This window comes from Gadus macrocephalus, chromosome 2, assembly GCF_031168955.1.
Source record: "Gadus macrocephalus chromosome 2, ASM3116895v1".
NCBI lineage: Eukaryota > Metazoa > Chordata > Actinopteri > Gadiformes > Gadidae > Gadus > Gadus macrocephalus.
In genome coordinates, this window is record NC_082383.1 from 20,505,639 (window position 1) to 20,526,060 (window position 20,422).

Below are 20,422 nucleotides of genomic sequence, written 5' to 3' on the forward strand. Positions count from 1 at the left end.
CATGGTTGGATGTTGTGACACGTGATGCTGTTCTAAATGCCCGTTATTTCTAAATATTAGTCGGCTTTAGATTTTATAAAGATAAAATAAAACAATTATGCGTTTTTAGGTAATATTTGAGTCTACATTAGTAATTATTCCAGCGCAATCAGTATAGCCTCATAATCAAACAAATCACTCACTCTGCATAATGGTTTCCTTTCATTACAACATCATGTCAATTAAATTTGAATAAATCTATTGTCTGCTTATAAATCAAAACATTATCAATTGGAGGCCTTAATTTAACTGATAAAAACTGATTGGCATTCAACAACAAAATCAAGTAATACATTCGAAATATTTGTTTTATTTATTACAATTAATGGCAACATCCAAACATGACATTATAACAGTAACAGTAATTTAATGTCACAATAAAAGCCAGTATAATAAATGTTCCATATATTATTTCTTTACATTCATTTTTAGAAATTTTAGCACAGAATAGGGATCCTTCCATTGCCTTCTGCTTCAACCCAACATGGCGTTTTATTCAGCACTTGGCTTTCCCTGAGAAAGTACAAACAACCCATTTCATTATTATAATTAACATTTTGAAAGTGACTTAGAGATGAGGTTGAGAACAATTCTGGTCCATGATTAAATGTGACAAAAGAATCACAATGTAGTTGCTATGGATAAAAGTGTTGGCTAAATGACTAAAAGGTAGGCTAGTAGCGGTCATACTGTGAATTTCCACAGGTTATCAACCCCACCTTTCCAACGCCACGACTCTTGGCCCGCATCTTGTTGAGCTGGGACTCTGCGATGTCCGCCCTCTCCCCAGCCTCCTCCAGCTCATGCTGCACCTTCCTCAGCCTGGCCATGCTGCTGTTTGCCTGCTCCTCCTGACCGGATGAGCCACAAACAGGCAATCAGCGAGATTAATGATCGTTTAGCTAGATTTGCGATACATCAGTTATGTAAGTCGTGGTTTAGTGACGATGATGGCACTCACGGCTTCCTCCGACTGCCGCTTGTAAGCTTTGACCTTCATCTGAAGCTTGTCCACCAGTTCCTGCAGTCTCGTCATGTTCTTCTTGTCCTCCTCCGACTATATCTCACAAGAACAAGTCACTTTCACGTTTGAAGTTATGCTAGCTGTTTCAGTACAATATAGAGCTATTTAATTGCACAAATAATATTACATACAAAATTAGAGCAGTGAACTGAAGTATATCATACCTGATAACTGAGCTCCTTAATCCTGCGTTCATATTTGCGGACGCCCTTCACAGCCTCCATGGCGTGTCTCTGTTCTGCTTCCAGCTCGTTCTCCAGCTCTCGTACCTGCAAGGAGAGCAAAAGTAAAATGCTAAGAATGCTAGTATAATGTGTGTTCTGTGGGTGTTCGACTCCCAGACAAAAAAGGTTGTGCTTTGAACCCCAATGTCTGTAGCAACATGCCTTACCCCTATTGGTCATTAATGAAATGCGTCTAAAAATGAGATGCTTTGTATAAAAGCCTCTCGTAAGCACTGATACATTTAAAGCAGGTTAGTGCCCTGCAGGGGCGTTTCTAGGTTTCTGAACTATCGGGGGCTTAGCCCAGATGGAAAGGAAAAATGCGTGCATAGCGTGTACATTTTTTCATAACGCTTTACCTAAATAAACGAAATTCACACTTTATTATAGCTTTAAATAGCTTCCAGACTGCTGTGCTGCTTATCCCCAGACATCTAAAGTTCCATTCCAGTTATTTCAGAGTAAAATTAACAAAAATAAGATTCGGGGCTAATTAAATAATATCCGAGGCTTTAGCCCCGAATAAAACAGCCTAGTGACGCCACTGGTGCCCTGCTCAAGGGCACTAGGGTCAACCCATGGGTGAGGAGTTGTATTTATAGTTATTTTGTAAAAAATACCAATACAATAAAGGCCCCATGAAGGGAAACAAACTGAAACATGTACAGAGGTGTAGTTACAGAACACAACCAGCGGGCGGACATGATTGGCGTGTTATATTACCTACCCTGGTCTCCAGTTTCTGGAGCTGCTTCTTGCCGCCCTTCAGGGCCAGGTTCTCGGCCTCGTCCAGGCGCTGCTGCAGGTCCTTCACGGTCACCTCCAGGTTCTTCTTCATCCTCTCCAGGTGGGCGCTGGTGTCCTGCTCCTTCTTCAGCTCCTCCGCCATCATGGCCGCCTGCAGAGGAAACACGCGCCATTACTTCACACAATTTAAAAATAAAAGCCCCCCGTAGATGTATTATTTAAAAAAGCATCACCTTGTTATTTGAAATACTTCAATAAACATGAAGTTTATTTTATAGATCTCCCATCAAACAGAAAGGCCATTCACAGTCCTTTACATAGACATGAGTCATATTTAATTTGGGACTTTTAGAAGTTAAAAAGTGTTGAGTCAGACCTCAGATGCGCTGGAAGTTTGTTTGAGATATATGACGGCAGATAAAAACTAAAGGCTTCCTGCCTGCTGGGTTTGAACCCTGGGAACAGTAAGCAGACTGTTCCTGATGATCCTAGAGCTCTTATGGGAACATAACAGAGACGCAGATCAGAGATGTGTTTTTGACCCAAACCGTTCCGCTCATTATACACGATTAGTACACAAGAGGGTTCCCAAAGCCTAATTAGGTTCCATATGCAAAATACATTCTTACGTCTGTTATGGCCTTTTTGGCTTTCTCCTCAGCGTTTCTGGCCTCCTGAACACTGTCCTCCATATCAGTCTGGATCTGAGTGAGCTCAGCCTCCAACTTCTTCCGGCTGTTGATCAGGCTGGTGTTCTGTCAGAGGGACAGCACAAGGAGGGCATCAGAGAGGGATACGAGTATCCCCAAAGGAGGAGGAGGAGGAGGAGGAGGAGGAGGAGAAGGAGAAGAAGAAGAAGAAGAAGAAGAAGAAGAAGAAGAAGAAGAAGAAGAAGAAGAAGAAGAAGAAGAAGAAGAAGAAGAAGAAGAAGAAGAAGAAGAAGGAGAAGAAGAAGAAGAAGAAGAAGAAGAAGAAGAAGAAGAATCAGAAGAATCAGAATCTGAATCTGAATCTGAATCAGAGAGGGATACGTGTATCCCCAAAGGAGGTGGAGGAGGTGAAAAGTGGAGCTGGAGCCCGACCTGGGAGTGGAGGAGCTGGGCCCTCTCCGTGGCGTCCAGGAGCTCCTGTTCCGCCACCTTGCGGCTCCTCTCGATCTGCTCCACAGCTCCTCGGGTCTCCTCGAACTCCGCCTGCACCAGGTTGCTCCTGCGCTCGGACAGGGCCACCTGCTCCTTCATGTCCTCGCTCTCCTTCAGGGAGTCCTCCAGGTGGACCTGTACCTCCTACAAACACACATAGATACAGGAATACATTACACATAGTATTTAAGGAGTCTTGTATATGTGACTTAAAGGGGACATATTATACCACCAGGTGTGAGTGTGATTAGCAGTTACAAGGCATCCAGCTGCTATGCCTTGTAACTGCTAATCACACTCACACCTGGTGGTATAATAAATATTATGTCCCCTTTAAGCCTTATTTATGTAACTGAAGTTACTCATCTTTGTCACTTAGAACTCTTCTATGCAACTTAAACCATTCTTAACGATGGCTTCTGTGGCTGGTTGACTTTGTTCGCTAGGGCACGCCACGTTACCTTGAGCTGAACCTGTACGTTCTTCAGCTGTTTCTGGGCCTCGGACGCCTGCCTGCTGGCGTGGCTGAGCTGCATCTCCATCTCGTTCAGGTCCACCTCCATCTTCTTCTTCACCCTCAGGGCGTCGTTGCGGCTGCGGACCTCGGCGTCCAGCGTGTTCTGCATGGAGTCCGCCAGCCGCTGGCCGCTTCTCTTCAGCTGTTCCATCTCCTCGTCCTTCTCAGAGACCTTCTTGTCCACCTCGGCCTTCAGCTGGTTCAGCTCAAGCTGCACCCGAAGGATCTTAGACTCCTCATGCTCCAAGGTGGCCTGGGCGGAAGGAGGTATCTTTTTATATTTTTGCACAGTGGAAAAGAGGATCATACACACTACAAATATCTGGATGTGGATATTGAATAATGAAACTAAGATATAAAAGAATACACGCTTTAAAAATCAAACAAAGACCCATTTTAATAATCCAAAATCTATCAATTTAAAATGAATGATCCCCAACGGGAAATGTGGGTGTAGCAGCAACAGGCCTACAGGAGAATTAAATTGTTAACAATTGTTGTATGAATAGGATTTACATATTCCTTTGAATAGGAATATGTAAATGTAAAATGCATTACAATAGCGGTAAACATCATTATATGCTACATGATTGACATTGCGGTGAAAGACACAGTGTCTTACTGTGGGCCTGTGTGTTCAGAGAAGAAATGTAAATGTGAAGTAGGAGAAGGGATTCATGGAGTAGAGTGTAGTTCTAGGTGTTTAACTTTATTAAATGGTGATATGTAAGGCTTCTTGACCTCCGCCTCCTCCAGAGCAGTTTGAGCTTCCGTCTTCTCCACGTCTGTCTGTTTCTTGGACTTCTCCAGCTCATGCATGGTTCTGCCAGTTTCCCCAAGCTGCTCAGTGAGATCCATAATCTCCTCTGAAACAAAAAGGCAATCAAATAAAGAGCAAGCTGAGTGTAGCAGTAGCAATAGAGAGCAAGAGAAGACACGAGAACACACACGCAAATTATTACAATCCTAGTCGAAGTATCATTTCACTGGGTACATATTTTATTCTATTTGTTTTGTTGTATTTTGTCTTTCCTAATTGTCCTTTGGCAATGTTAATGTATGTTTTCAATGCAATGAAGCCTCTTGATTTTGAGAGAGAGTGTGAGAGAGAGAGAGAGAGAGAGAGAGAGAGAGAGAGAGAGAGAGAGAGAGAGAGAGAGAGAGAGAGAGAGTGCGTGGGACTGAAAGTGAGAGAGACTGAGGGAGAGAGTCAGGGTTAGAGAGAAAGTGTGAGATGAGAGAGGGTGAGAGTGAGATAGAGAGTGTGAGACTGAGAGAGAGTGTGAGAGAAAGAGAGAGTGAGAGAGTGTGAGAGAGTGAGAGAGTGAGAGAGTGAGAGTGTGAAAGTGTGAGAGTGTGAGAGTGAGTGAGTGAGTGAGTGAGTGAGAGAGTTAGAGAGTGAGAGTGTGAGAGTGTGAGAGTGTGAGAGTGAGTGAGTGAGTGAGTGAGTGAGTGAGTGAGTGAGTGAGTGAGTGAGTGAGTGAGTGAGTGAGAGAGAGAGGAACCTACCTTGCAGGTTCTTGTTTTCCCTCCTGAGGACCTCCAGGTTCTCGTGGGCCTCCTCGTAGGCGTTCCTCATCTTGAAGTTCTCGGTGCCCAAGGAGCGGACATCCTTCAGGGCCGACTCCAGCTCCGTCTGCCCCTCCTCGTGCTTCTGCTTCCACTCAGACAACACCTGCACTCATGTTGACACGTTGCTGGTTAACACCGCTGGCATATTGAGTTGTAGAATAAGCACATTAAGACCTCAACAAAACCCCTTTTCAAAAAGCATTTTTGGATTGTGATAAATAGAAAACGTAAAAAAAGTTTTACAGACTAAATATCGCTTTCATACAATTATAATCCGTCAAGGAACCTCATCACTTGACACTTGGTGACTAGATGCTGTCGTAGACAATGACATCATTTTGGATTTACCTACTGACAATTAAAGCCAGCACAAGCCACTGTAGTCTACGCACTGGACCTTTAACCCTCATATTGACATTGTTTTCAACCAACCTGTATTCTGTACCAGTATAATATTAATCCTGTAATTCAGTTTTGACCTTGGGTTTTTAGTGACCGGATCTGGCCACCGCTTTGAACAATGTCCACCCATTCCTGTCAGCTCATTCCGCAGTGCTTTCAGAACGTACGAGTCGTCCGCTCACCTTGTCAAAGTTCCTCTGCTTCTTGTCCAGTGCGGCGGCGCCGGCGTTGGAGCGCTCCATGTCCAGCATCAGGTCCTCCACCTCGCCCTGCAGCCGCTGCTTGGTCTTCTCCATGGACGAGCACTTGGAGTTCATGGCCTCCATGGCCTCCTCTGCCTCCTGGAGACGCAAGGCAAGCCTCTTCCTGGCGGAGGAGAACGTCAGCACAGTTTTACATTTGTTGAGTTGTCAGCGAGGCGTCTCAGACGTGAGAATGGCAGTACGTGTTAATACCTTCATTCATTTATGTCCACAGAATAAGTAGTAGTAGTAGTAGTGGTATCAGTAGTAACAGCAGTGTTAGTAGCAGTAGAAGCAGCAATAGTAGTAGTGATATGATATGCTAAGATAAACCAAGGCACAGCTGTCATAGCAGTAGATCCAGGAGCAGCAGTAGGTCTAGTAGAAGTAGACTTAAAGGCAGCGTAACGTTGGCTTACTTGGCCTCCTCCAGCTCGTCGGTCCTCTGGATGGCGTCCGTCTCGTACTTGGTCCGCCACTGGGCCACCTCGCTGTTGGCCTTGGACAGGCCTCTCTGCAGCTCCCCCTTGGCCTCCTGCTCCTCCTCGTACTGCTCCCGCAGGAGCTCGCAGTCGTGGCGCGCCGACTGCAGAGCGTGGGCCAGGGAGCTCTTGGCCTGGGTAGAAAACAATCAAGACAATTTAGGATGGAGGTGTTTGCAATGAGAGCAACAGCCCCGTCACCTGCTAGCTTGTCCGGTGTTGTCCTACCTTGACCTCCTCCTCGTTGACCCTCTTCAGCTCGTCCATCTGTTGGAGGGCTGCTTGTCTTCCACGCGTCAGCTGGGTCATCAGGGACTCCCTCTCTTCCAGCTGGTGAGACATCTCGGCTGGATAGCGTTGTGATAAAAAAACAAATGAATCCATCAGTGTAGGCGGGGAGAAAGGTTAACAAGGTAGAGGCGGACGTGGAGGGAGGGCGGCGATCGATACAAATGAAATCAAATATGAGATAAAATTTGAGATGTCAAGAGGAAATATGAATTGAGAGAAAACAAATAAAAGCCATTCATAAAAGGTTTGTTATAAGACGTGATTTAAAATAAATCACCAATCCTGCAAGCAAAAGGCATTATGGGCAGTGCGTGCATATGCGAGTACGCCACAAACAATGGTGTATGCCCCACAATGGAAAAGCATGGCCCTAACTTATTACTGTCAAATAATATTGATCTGGCGCCACCGCTGTGCAGGCCTCAGCAGTTCTCTACCGATTATTGATATTCTAATGGGATAGAATACACCTCACCATTTTCAGTCTGCAGCCGTGCTTTCTGGCTGGACAGGTCATTGATCAGTTTCTGATGTTCCTCCTCTTTGGTCTTGGCTTCGTGGAGACTGTCTTCGAGCGAGCGGCACAGTTTTTCAAAATTGATCTAAATGGCAGCATAATAAATAAAAATTCTCTCAACTTTCACAAGCTAATTATAAAGATGACAAAGTGTTTAAAGTTTCAAGAGAGATGCACTTTCCTACATAATAAAATACCCAAGCCTCATCCAAAACCTACGAAAGACTATTGGCGAACCTTGGACTTGGCGATGGCTTCCATGTGACTCGACAGGTCGTCCACCTCCATCTTCAGCTCGCTCTTCTCCTTCTCCAGCTTCTGCTTGACCCTCTGGAGGTTGTCCACATGCTCGCCCAGCTCCGCCACGCTGTCGGCGTGCTTCTTGCGCAGGGTGGCGGAGGTGGCGTCGTGCTGCAGGGAGCTCTCCTCCAGGTCCCGGCGCAGCTTCAGGAACTCCGCGTCCCGCTTCTTGTTGACCTCCGCCTGGGCGGCGGCGGCTCCGCCCGCCTCCTCCAGCCTCTCGCTGATCTCCTCCAGCTCCCGGGACAGGTCCGACCTCTGCTTCTCCACCTTGGCCCGGGATGAACGCTCCGCCTCCATCTCCTCCTCCAGCTCCTCAATGCGGGCCTGCACACGGGGCAACGCGCTGACTCGATTTAGTCAACTGTAATTCAAACGTGAAAAAACCTTCCAACGATTTTTTAAAGCACTCCTAATCCTCAATTTAAATGTAATGTTTATCTCTCCAGTGTATAATGTTGATTAATGATGTGTGTGCAATGAGTTTTTTATATTGTGTGTCTGTACATGTTTATTTTTTGTATACTTTGCTTACTCTGATATTAAATTGTGTTCTGCTGCTGCTTCTGCTGCTGTCCTACATTCCCCATAATGGATTAAAAAGTGTGGCTCATGCAATGTTATCTCTGGAACCTTATCCCATCTTGTCTTATCTGCCCTTGGGGATCACATCTCTGGTCTCCTCTCAGATTATTTGTTGGCTGGTTACCTGCAGTTCCTTTATGTTCTTCTGAAGCTGAACTCCAAGGGACTGCTCATCCTCAAACTTTGTCTGAAGCTGAGACACCTCAAAGTCCTTTCTGTAGGATAAATGAAAGCACGCAGAGAGCATGACGGGAAGAGAGGAAATGGGAAGGAATCAAATGTGCACCATTTCCTAAAGCACAAATGCAATGCTGAAAACACAGTGACATAGTGATATTTACTACACTGTGTGTTACAGGAAGGTTTTACAAAAAGGGAGATTAAACACAAGCAAAACAACTTAAGTGTTCGGTACAATATAAATGACCCATGTCAAAATGGTATTATACACTGTTAGATACATTTTATTACGTGTACAATTTTGTATCAGGATTTTAAATTAAAATACTTTTTCAGCTTCTCGTCCAGCTGCTGTGTGGCGTTCTCCATGTCCATCAGCATCTCCTGGGCCAGCTTTAGGTCCCCTTCCAGCTTCCTCTTGGCTCGCTCCAGATCCATGCGGACCTTCTTGTCCTGTTCCAGCGAGCCTTCCAGCTAGAGGTAAGGGGAACATTGTAAGGTGTCCTTCTGGCTGGATGAATCTAAGGAAGCTTAGATTTAACAAGGGTGGTCGTCACATAGGCTATACAAAGTTGAATCATTCTGCACTTCATTTGGTAAAAAAAAAATGTTGCACACTATGTAAGACGCTTTGGATAAAAATGTCTGCTAAATGAGCTGACTGTAAATGTCGGCTGAGGCTGGTCAGCAATGTAACTCAATTCTTTCATGTTTTTATAGGCCTATAGTAGCCTGGTCCTACCAGACTCTCGTACTTCATTTCATTTGTACAGAGAGTCTGGACCTACTCAATTGACAAACATTAACTCACTTGAAGGCGGGTGTCTGTTGAAGTTTAAAACTATTGGATCTGCCCAGTGCCACTCTGGATCTGCCATAACCAATCGCTAACGTTTGGCCGAGAATCACATTGCGGGCAGGCTGTAAACAAACCAAACACTGTCCGTGACGATGTCCGTCAACGAGAGCTGACTTTAACGTCATTGATCCCAGCCACTCCCTCTGCTCGCTGATTGGACGCAGAAAATGTAGACGGAGAAAACCCACTAACATACCGCAGACCCAGACCTAGTACTGAAGGGAAAGTAGTACTTAGGCGGGCGGGGCCAGGCTAGGTGTATGACTGCTTTTTTTTGGTTGATTTTTTATTTTAGACAAAACATTATGGGTCCACCAGTAAGCGTGAAGCAGACCTACCTCGTCGACCTGCTGTTCCAGCTTGGCCTTGGCCTTGGTCAGTGTGTTGGTCTTGTCCTCCTCTGACTGGAGGTCGTCCAGGGTCTGCTGCTGTGCTTCCTGCAGGGCCTTCTTCTCCTTGGTCAGCTTCACCAAGTTCTCGTCTTGACTCATGATCTCGTCTGTTAGATTCTTCATCTAATCGTGGATCGCAAAAACAGTTGACTGGGAGTTGTAGTAAATACTTTTATCACAATGTAGTCTTTTAGCGGGGACAATGCCTCTGTGAATATGAATACATTTAATTGAGGAACAGTTCGGGAATTTTGATCGAGGAACCCAAAACCTTTCAACTGGGAGTTCAACGCCTTATCCACTGACCGTCCTGCCCCAAACTTCCCCTTCTGGGATCAATAAAGTACTATCTTATGCTATCACTCCTAAGGAGAAAAAATACATTAATAAAAGTATTTGAAAGAAAACTTTCATAACCGTCATCAAAAAACAGTCATTTCCCAATAGGCATAATTATAGGTTGGTCCAAGGCATATATTTTTCCCCCCAGTGTACCTTGTTCTCAATGGCGTGCTTTTCCTTCTCCACCTTGGCCAGAGTGAGCTCCAGGTCATCGATGTCCTTCTTCAGCTCGGCGCTCTCGTCCTCCAGCTTCCTCTTCTTAGCGGTCAGCTCGGCATTAACCTCCTCCTCATCCTCCAGCCGCTCGGACACCTCCTTCAGCTTGGCCTCCATCTGGACCTTGCCCTGGATCAGGTTCTCACAGCGCTCCTCCGAGTCTAGCAGGTTGTCCCCCTCCTAGGGCAGAATGCACAGTGAATGTGAGGGCGCCATGACCAAGTTAACACGCTATGCTGATGATACAATGATGTACACAAAGATTACACGCAGCACAGCGATGGAATCGAATTGATGCAGAGTTAAACAGGAACCGCCACGATCAGTCCAGCATTTGCGTTCTATAAATCTTGATGGTCCTGAATACGATTTCCTTTTTAATTATTTGATTGTCAGATTGACACTTGACGTGATCTAACTTACTGATTGGACTTGAAGGACGAGGTCGTTCTTCTCCTGCACAAAGTAGACCATTTTCTCCTCCATCTCCCGCCGCTTGTTCTCAGACTTGGCCAGGTCTTCCTTGAGCTTGGTGAAGTCCTCCCTCATCTGGACCATCTCCTTTTCCGACTCGGCACTCTTTAACAGAGGCTTGAGCTTGAAGTAGAGCCGCATCCAGGGCCAGTGCTTCACGTTCATGAAGGAGCGGATGTTGTACTGCACTGTGTAGATGGCCTCCCTGCCACAGGAAAGACAGGTTGAGTTCCCCGTTAGATGGATAATACACCCCTTGTTTGAACTAGTCCTGACCTGACTAGTCCCCTGGCCCACTTCTGGGAGATGTTAGAGGTCTAGCCAGAAGTTTTGCTTGACGTTGCCTGGTAACCCAAAATTGCCCGTCAGGGGGAATGCATGTAATGGTATGCGTTTAAACTATAGGGGGCAATTTATTTCAATATTTAGGCCTTTTTCATTTCACTTTGTTAATTACAGTGGAGATTTGTACTAAACCAAAGCAACAATCTGTAACCCATTGCATCACTTTTCATCGAAAAAAAGTTGGGTTTGGAGAGCCTGAAAGGTTACCTTCTGGACACCATCTTCTGGTACTCCAGGCGGACCACGTAGGCCCGACACAGGGCCTGGGTGGAGGTGACCACATGGGCTAAGCGCTCGTCACGCATCTCCTCCAGAGCTCCCAGTAGACCGGCCTTGAAAAAAACCTGCAAAAAAACAACCAATTAATTAGTAATAAGGAAACTCATTGATTCGAAGAATCCAATATTCTAGTTCAATGGCAGCAACAGCAGTGATTTCATCATTGAAATAATAATGGGATTATCAACAACGTATGCTAATTACATAGAACCATTCCATATTTGAAAAAAAAAAAATCCATAAAAGATTAATTAATTAATTAATTAATTACATGTACTTGTTTTGCTATTTATGTCTTGCTGCGGTCGCCATTCAATCAACCCCTTGAGACCATCGGACACACAAATGCAAACCTTAGTGTGTCCGAACTTGTACTGCGTGTGATCCACATCGATGGAGCCTAGCAGCTTCTCAGCAGCCTTCGTGTTGTCCATGAACTGGCCCTCGGGAACGGCACTGGCATTCAGAATCCTGTACCTGTGGGATAGATGTTTGACATTACCCTACTACACTTGATTTATCGTTTACTATACTACCCAATTCATAATATATTTCTAGGTTAATTTCTTCTTCGCCCATTTCCCCAACATATGCAATTTTAAATATAGTACATTCAATCAAATTATAATTTTGCTTCGCTGTATTTTAGCTAACATAAGTCTTACCTCATCGTATCTTGCTTTAGAATAGCTTTGTTAAGCTTAGTTTAGCTTATTTTGCCTTATCTTAGATAGCTTTGTTTGACTGAGCCTAGCTATTGCAATCTATGAGAGTGTTGTGTACCTCTGTTTGAAGTCCCCGTAGAGGATCCTGCTGGGGAACCCTTTCCTGCAGATCCGAATGCCTTCCAGCACCCCGTTACAGCGCAACTGGTGGATGACCAGTGAGTTCTCCATCACACCTGCACGACGAAAACAAACAATAAAACCGCTGTGACTAGATGTCTCCTTTTATAATTAATTATATTCAAAGCTATGTGTAGTGAATTCAGATACATGATATCAATGAGGAGGTAGGGGTTAGGGCTAGAGTACCCTAACCCCTACCTCCTCATTAATGGCATGCATCTGAATCCGTAGGGGTTAGGGCTCATTAGGCTGTAGACATTGGGGATCTGACCCAGTACCTTTCACTAGCCTCCTGGTCCCGTTACCAGTGTGTCCTATGTTTCTGTAGTGGTGCATTGCATATAGTGAATGTCATTATCAAGCAGGTGGGGGTTAGGGGGCATCTTGCTCAGGGATGCCTCCAGGTAGACCGCAGATATTGAGGTTTCTGTGTTTTCCTATTTGGACGTTTGCTCACCGGGTGTTTTGCTCTCATTGGGAATCAAACAGCGCACAAAGTGAGGGTGGGTGGTTCTCAGGTTGGTCATGAGCTTCCCGAGGTTCTCCTGAAGAACACCAACAACAACACAATTATCGTCAGAGGTTAAAACGTTTAGCTGATCTAGTAATCGTTATTTCAGATTTATGTGTAGAGTTTATTGTCCAGGAGAGCTTGAGGGAGTGAGACCATTTTGCGTTTCTTCATAGCTTAATCTAACTTTAAAATCGTTAACTTTTTTGTATCAATTTAAATCAGGTTTATAGCTTTGAATGTTAAATTACTTAGAGCTTTGATTAAGAATCAAGCATTAAGCAATAAAGCATTAAGCTCTTATATTAATTAGAATTTACTTCTAACTTATTACACTTTTTTGTATTCATTCAAATCAGGTTTTTCAGCTTTGAATGTGAAATTGTCATTATCATTGACTTGATGATGACAGCTCAGAGAGTACCTGCGATGGATAACCTAAGATGAGCGCTCACCCTGAACAAGGCGGACACCGTCTGGAAGGAGGATCCCTTCTTCTTGGCTCCCTTCTTGGCTCCGCTTCCCACTGCTTCACATTCAAAACAACTTTCACCATCATCTCAATTGCAGAAAGATTCATTTATTTTCTCCTTGTAATTCACCAATGTGTTTTTTGCACATAAGCCTTTATGTCCGGTATGTAAATTACAAACAATACCAGTGCATGCATTTCTCAGAGAGGGGTGGCCAAACCCTGGCACTTTTAACTTCCCGCCTTACCAATTGAGACACACAGAACCCACATTTCTTGCTACATTATTTGAGCCCAGAGGATTGGTTATCATTACCGTCTGTCGCAGAGAAGCTTGCGTACAGCATGGACAGTATCCGGACCGATGACTTCTGGTAGAGCTGCACCACTGACTCATTCAGTGGGTCCTTGTTCTTGTCCAGCCAGCCCGAGATGTTGTAGTCCACTGTGCCGGCGTAGTGGAACAGGGAGAAGTGGGCCTCTGGCTTGCCCTTCACGGCCTTGGGCTTCAGGAAGCAGCCGTTCTTGCCCAGGTGCTGGTCGTACAGCTTGTTCTTGAAGGACACGTCGGATGACTTGGGGAACATGCACTCCTCCTCTAGGATGGAGAAGATGCCCATCGGCTGAAGAAGAAGATGGATGGATTGATACACTGTTAGATAGTTCATGTTTCCTGGTTGATTGCGATGGAGGTCCCCTTTTCCCATAAGTTGATCGGAGTTAAAGTGTCTGTATTGTTTAAAACAGTGCAGTTTACCTTCTCGATGAGCTCGATGCAGGCTGCCAGGTCCATGCCAAAGTCAATGAACTCCCAGTCGATGCCTTCCTTCTTGTACTCTTCTTGCTCCAACACAAACATGTGGTGGTTGAAGAACTGCTGGAGCTTCTCGTTGGTGAAGTTGATGCACAGCTGTTCCAGGGAATTGAACTGGAAATAAAAACACATCAATCAGAATTTGGGTCACGTTCTAGTATCGTGTAAAGGATAGTTGAAGACAATGTACGCCAAATATCTGAAATCGTATATCTGAATCTAGTTCTAATCATTTACTTTTTAGCAGACACTTTTAATGCCAACTAACTTGCATGGAATTGTCTTGCAGGGAATGTCATGAAGGAACAAGCCAAGAATGAGACATCTCGGCTCAACGATGTCTACAGGTAGACATTTCAGTTTCGAAACCAGAACATTTGGCTGGGAGTCAACACATTAACCACCAAAAGACTGTCCTCTCCATCCTAATACCACGAGGCCTACGTCAAATATCTCGAAGCCGGCGATATCCAGGACGCCGATGAAGTGCTGCCTGGGCTGCCTGGTGTCCAGCTGCTGGTTGATCCGGTCCACCATCCACAAGAACATCTTCTCGTAGACGGACTTGGCCAGGGCTCCGATAGAGTTGTACACCTAAAATAAGAAATCATGGGCAATTCACTGCATTAGGGGAGACGGTTAGACCTAATGGCAGGTTGTGGACGTATGGGGTGGAGCCCAGGGCAATTCATCTGAGAGTCAAACACCAAGATTGACACTATCCTATCTCACTAAAGGCCTACTCCCTTAGGGTGGACAGTTAGATGAGTCGGAGTAGTAACTTTCATCCAATTTAACTTCCTGTATGTAGTAAGTACAGACAGGTGCTAGTGCAAATGCTGTGTTGCAGTCTGGTGGGTAGTGCCTCGCTCAACTGCTGACAGATAAATTGTGTTTTCTAAACAAACAGCCCTCAGTTATGGGGATCAAACCATCAACCATCTTAATGGCTCTTTAAGACTGACATGTTCGACGCCTGACGACTGTAAGTCTTTGTCTCACCTGCTGAACATTCTGTCCCTTGGTGACGTACTCGTTGCCAACCTTGACTCTGGGGTAGCAGAGGTTCTTGAGCAGGTCAGCTGAGTTCAGGCCCATGAGGTACGCTGCTTTGTCAGCCTCTGGACCGTACAGCAGGAGAAGAATACGATAACTATGGATCCACCTGGTCCTAATTCAAGTCTGACACCAAAGCGACTCAGCGAAAAGTTGTTATATTCTCTGAACTCTGAAAACTCGAACATATTTCTGAGGTGTCAGGTCTAAATGATCCAGTCTTTACTTTACTATTTGGTATTGGCAGCAGTAAAATCCATTCCTTACAGTAAGACTAAACACATTGTGCGGGAATGCTTATAGAAGTTGAGTTATTAGTATTTAATAAAGAGATCATTAGTCACCCTGTGTGCCGTCTGGCTCCCCCTGCTCCTCTCGCTGTTTCTGCTTGAACCTCATGTTCCCAAAATGCATCACTGCGCCCACCATCTTGTAGATGCCGGCTTTCTCCTCAGCAGAGAAACCCAGGATGTCAATGGCTTCCTGTCAAAACAAAAAGTGGTGTACCACAATAAAGGCGAAACAGAGGTGAATGAAAGCTTGTTGTAACAACAATGCTCTAACTATCTACTATCTATCTGCTAAGCTAACATAATTCACCCTTATATACATGCATTGATTTCACTAGCATAAATGTGTCCATACATCGGTGGCCATCAGCTCGTCTGCATCATTGATGCTCTTCACGGTGATCTCCCCCTGGCTGATGAAGGAGAAGTCGAACGGGTTGGTGGTGATGAGGAGCAGATCTGGAACACCAAGCAAATCAAGTACCAACCCATCTGTCTAACACGTGTGTGTTTGTGTGTTTGTGTGTGTGTAGCCTATTACCAATAAGCTCAGGTTTCTTGTTGCAAGTCAGCTGATAAAAGATGTGGTAGCTACGCTCCGCTGCTAACTGAAACGTCACTCTCGATTTCTCCAACAGATCTGTGCCAATAAAGTGTAGAAAAACAAAAGCGAAAAAACAATTAAATGGGAAAATTGTATAAAGAGTAGTATAACATAAAATATAAGAATATATTATGAAGTTGGTAAACATCAGACTTACATGTTTCAATATCAGCTGAAGAAAGTTTTCCAGTTGTGCCAAAGTGTATTCTAATGAATTTACCCTATAAAAACATGTTAAATCGATTATCTTCAATGTTCAATATTATAACAATAGCATTATAATATTAAGTACATGAAAAGCTGTTCGTCTGTAAACGGACTCACAAAGCGAGAGGAGTTGTCGTTTCTGACGGTCTTGGCGTTACCGAAGGCCTCCAGCAGGGGGTTGGCCTGGATGATTTGATCCTCCAGGGTTCCCTGTTAAAAGGAGCATACCTCCTTGTTTAAAATAAACACGGGGGGTAGAGGACTTAATTGACTCTTGATACAAAAAAAAGTAGCAAAAAAAATGGAGGCCACCTTCATTTTGCTGCTGGACTCCTTCTTCTTGTCCCCAGAAACTGCGATTGTCGCAAAGTACTGGATGACACGCTTGGTGTTTACAGTCTTTCCCGCACCGGATTCTCCACTATAAACAACCAAATAACAAGGAAAAACCTTTTTTAATCCCTGTACATGCTTACATTTGTGACGGGCAATCTAGAAAATAATACCTACGTGATAAGAATAGACTGATTCACACGATCTGTAGAGAAAATGGGACACAAGTTAAAGACGAGGAAATGTAAGACATTTGATTCACCAAACACCCTATTTAATCCCCCTCAGCAGTAGGTCCAGTCAACGTGCCTGTGAGCATTAGCTGATAGGCGTTGTCCGAGAGTGCAAAGATGTGGGGAGGGACCTCCATCCTCTTCTTTCCCCGGTATGCCTGGACCACCTCAGGGTTGTAGACCGGCAGCCATTTGTAAGGGTTTACCGTCACACAGAAGAGCCCAGAGTATGTCTACAGAGATGGAGAGAAGAACACTGAGGAGGTCTACAGAGATGGAGAGAAGAACACTGAGGAGGTCTACAGAGATGGAGAGAAGAACACTGAGGAGGTCTACAGAGATGGAGAGAAGAACACTGAGGAGGTCTACAGAGATGGAGAGAAGAACACTGAGAGAAGAACACTGAGGAGGTCTACAGAGATGGAGAGAAGAACACTGAGGAGGTCTACAGAGATGGAGAGAAGAACACTGAGGAGGTCTACAGAGATGGAGAGAAGAACACTGAGGAGGTCTACAGAGATGGAGAGAAGAACACTGAGGAGGTCTACAGAGATGGAGGGAAGAACACTGAGGAGGTCTACAGAGATGGAGAGAAGAACACTGAGTAGGTCTACAGAGATGGAGAGAAGAACACTGAGGAGGTCTACAGAGATGGAGGGAAGAACACTGAGGAGGTCTACAGAGATGGAGAGAAGAACACTGAGGAGGTCTACAGAGATGGAGAGAAGAAACCTGAGGACGCTACAGAGATGGAGAGAAGAACACTGAGGAGGTCTACAGAGATGGAGAGAAGAACACTGAGGAGGTCTACAGAGATGGAGAGAAGAACACTGAGGAGGTCTACAGAGATGGAGAGAAGAACACTGAGTAGGTCTACAGAGATGGAGAGAAGAACACTGTGGAGGTCTACAGAGATGGAGGGAAGAACACTGAGGAGGTCTACAGAGATGGAGAGAAGAACACTGAGGAGGTCTACAGAGATGGAGAGAAGAACACTGAGGAGGTCTACAGAGATGGAGAGAAGAACACTGAGGAGGTCTACAGAGATGGAGAGAAGAACACTGAGGAGGTCTACAGAGATGGAGAGAAGAACACTGTGGAGGTCTACAGAGATGGAGAGAAGAACACTGAGGAGGTCTACAGAGATGGAGAGAAGAACACTGAGGAGGTCTACAGAGATGGAGAGAAGAGCACTGAGGAGGTCTACAGAGATGGAGAGAAGAACACTGAGGAGGTCTACAGAGATGGAGAGAAGAAACCTGAGGACGCTACAGAGATGGAGAGAAGAACACTGAGGAGGTCTACAGAGATGGAGAGAAGAACACTGAGGAGGTCTACAGAGATGGAGAGAAGAACACTGAGGAGGTCTACAGAGATGGAGAGAAGAACACTGAGGAGGTCTACAGAGATGGAGAGAAGAACACTGAGGAGGTCTACAGAGATGGAGAGAAGAACACTGAGGAGGTCTACAGAGATGGAGAGAAGAACACTGAGGAGGTCTTCAGAGATGGAGAGAAGAACACTGTGGAGGTCTTCAGAGATGGAGAGAAGAACACTGAGGAGGTCTACAGAGATGGAGAGAAGAACACTGAGGAGGTCTACAGAGATGGAGAGAAGAACACTGTGGAGGTCTACAGAGATGGAGAGAAGAACACTGTGGAGGTCTACAGAGATGGAGAGAAGAACACTGAGGAGGTCTACAGAGATGGAGAGAAGAACACTGAGGAGGTCTACAGAGATGGAGAGAAGAACACTGAGGAGGTCTACAAAGAATTAACAGAACTTTATCGTCCATTTGCAAGGGTACAGAAAATTCTCGCATCTCAAAAAACACCAAATGGCAAGTAGAGAGGACAACAGATAAGAGTAGGACTAATTAAATGGAGAAAAGATCAGAGGAGGCCTACAGAGATAAGGACAGCAGAGTAGACCTACAGAGATGAAGCAGGGATCCATTGATTTGTATTTAATTGGTTAATAATTCACCAAAGTAACTCATTAGTTAATTAACTAAGCATCCAGAGGCTGGTTTCAAGCTATGCAATCAAGTCTGGTTAATAATATTAAATATTGACTTCATTGCAAGAATATATTCTAATATATTCTGATCTTGATACAAATGAAAATATAAATGTTAAGGCACTAGACACCACAGTTTCAAAAGTCCCGCTCCACTTTTCATCATCGTCTCCTTCTGTGTGTCTGCGTGCGCGCTGCTTACGTAGATCATCCAGGCAGCGTAGCGCTCCTTCAGGTTGTACAGCACGGCGGGCTCGTGGAGGTGGGTCATCATCACCATGTCCTCGATCTTATCGTACTTGGGGGGGTTCATGGGGAACACCTGGTCCTCCCTCACCACCAACGTCTGGGGAGACACACCACCAAGCAGAACAAGATTCAAAAGCAGACACCAGCATTTTTAAAGAGGTCAATGTATAGAGTTATAGATCCTAACGATCAGAATGCAGAGATAATGACAGAGATTTTTTACATTATTTTTTTTTTTACAGAAACACATTTGGCAGACTCATTAATCACAGGGTTTGCAGGTCAAACAATCAAAGCCTGCAATCAATATTAGAACAAGCTCAGCAATTCCCGTTGCTCCAAAGGTTCTGCACACGTACGTTTAAGACAGTCTTTTGGACAGAGCTATACGAATCAGAAATATTTTTGTGTTCGTCAAGTGAGTGACCACAGGAGATCACGGGAGAGTCCATCGCAACACAATTTGTCACAAACTGCTACAGCGCAAGTTCTAGCTTTCGTAGGTGACCTACTCTGTCATCCAGGGTTTTGGCCGTGACTTTGCCGTCCGCCCGGTCCTGGACTACGGCCTTCACGTACAGCTCGTTTTCCTCGCTGATGAAGCACGCCCCCCTGCTGTCAAAGGGCCGAGACTGGGCCTCGATGCGCTCCTTCTCAGACTTGCGGAGGTACTGGGCGGCTTCCCCAAACACGGACATTTCCCCGTCGGTGCTCATGGTTTAACCCTGAAGACGAAGATCTGGGAGGAAACATTCTATAGCTATTATCTTTTCAGTGATTCAGAGTGTGTTTGTATCCAGACTTGTGTGTGTATAGCCAAAATAGACAAGCTTACAGTGAATCTTGGTACATTTACAGTATGGAATATGAAAAAACGACAATGGTGAAAAATAAACGGGGCATTTACTGAAATGGAATAGAAACCGGTAACAAGAAATCAATAGCATTAGATCAAAAGAGACAGAGAGCCCGTTGGACCTACCTTGATGCAGAAGGAATACATTGCCGTAACCGCAGAGTCCCTTTTATACCGAACCAGTGTCATCATCACCAAAGCCTTTAAAGTCTTAGTCAGATAACGTAAAGTCCTCCTTCGCCCCCCCCCCCCCCCCCCCCCCCCCCCCCCCACCATTGTACTCGCCCTGTAAAGCCCTTCTTTTTTTACACAGCCCCTGTTCTGCTGGGGTTACACAAGCCTGCTCCTCGCCACCACGGATCAGTTAATTAGGAGCCACTTGTAGTTGCGGTTATATATAGTGGTAAACATCGTCGGCACCTTAATGGAAGTCAACTGGGCGCATTCCAAACACAGATGACCCGAGGCTTGCGCTATGCTAATCCAGGCCGTGAGTCCGTTAGATAGTACTGAATCAAGACATGAGGCTATTTTGTTGATGCACTATCTAAGTAGGCCCTAGTAGTCGTAGTGTTTTAGTTTTGTTTGAGTACGGTAAGAGTTGGTGCTAATGAACACACACATTAATCAATCGGCTGACTGTGTTATGGCCGATAGTAGCTGTGGCATTTAGTGTGTTCCAGGTTGTTGATTGGTGTGTGAGATAATTGGAAATCCGGAATTCCGTGAGAATATAAAAGGTTTAGCTTGGGTCTGTCT

At 45.0% G+C, this 20,422-nt stretch overlaps 1 protein-coding gene across 1 annotated transcript; it reads right to left on the bottom strand.

Annotated features, from left to right (window-relative positions):
* Positions 1–329: 329 nt before the first annotated feature.
* Positions 330–19,890, bottom strand: LOC132452431 (myosin-1B-like). The gene is made up of 40 exons (XM_060045063.1): positions 19,790–19,890; positions 19,320–19,546; positions 18,761–18,904; positions 16,616–16,772; positions 16,484–16,511; positions 16,286–16,394; positions 16,091–16,183; positions 15,924–15,987; positions 15,704–15,802; positions 15,518–15,621; positions 15,217–15,355; positions 14,819–14,937; positions 14,261–14,410; positions 13,760–13,930; positions 13,319–13,625; positions 12,986–13,059; positions 12,477–12,564; positions 11,955–12,072; positions 11,525–11,648; positions 11,100–11,236; positions 10,497–10,752; positions 10,011–10,253; positions 9,462–9,638; positions 8,593–8,738; positions 8,209–8,299; positions 7,437–7,826; positions 7,158–7,284; positions 6,620–6,738; positions 6,329–6,525; positions 5,850–6,033; positions 5,203–5,368; positions 4,435–4,559; positions 3,638–3,946; positions 3,117–3,320; positions 2,664–2,789; positions 2,015–2,185; positions 1,228–1,332; positions 1,001–1,096; positions 759–890; positions 330–552 (listed from the first exon to the last, which is right to left on the bottom strand). Exons 2-40 carry the CDS (start codon positions 19,521–19,523, stop codon positions 532–534), a joined length of 5,814 nt encoding a protein of 1,937 aa, XP_059901046.1. The 5' UTR covers positions 19,524–19,546; positions 19,790–19,890; the 3' UTR covers positions 330–531.
* Positions 19,891–20,422: the final 532 nt, after the last annotated feature.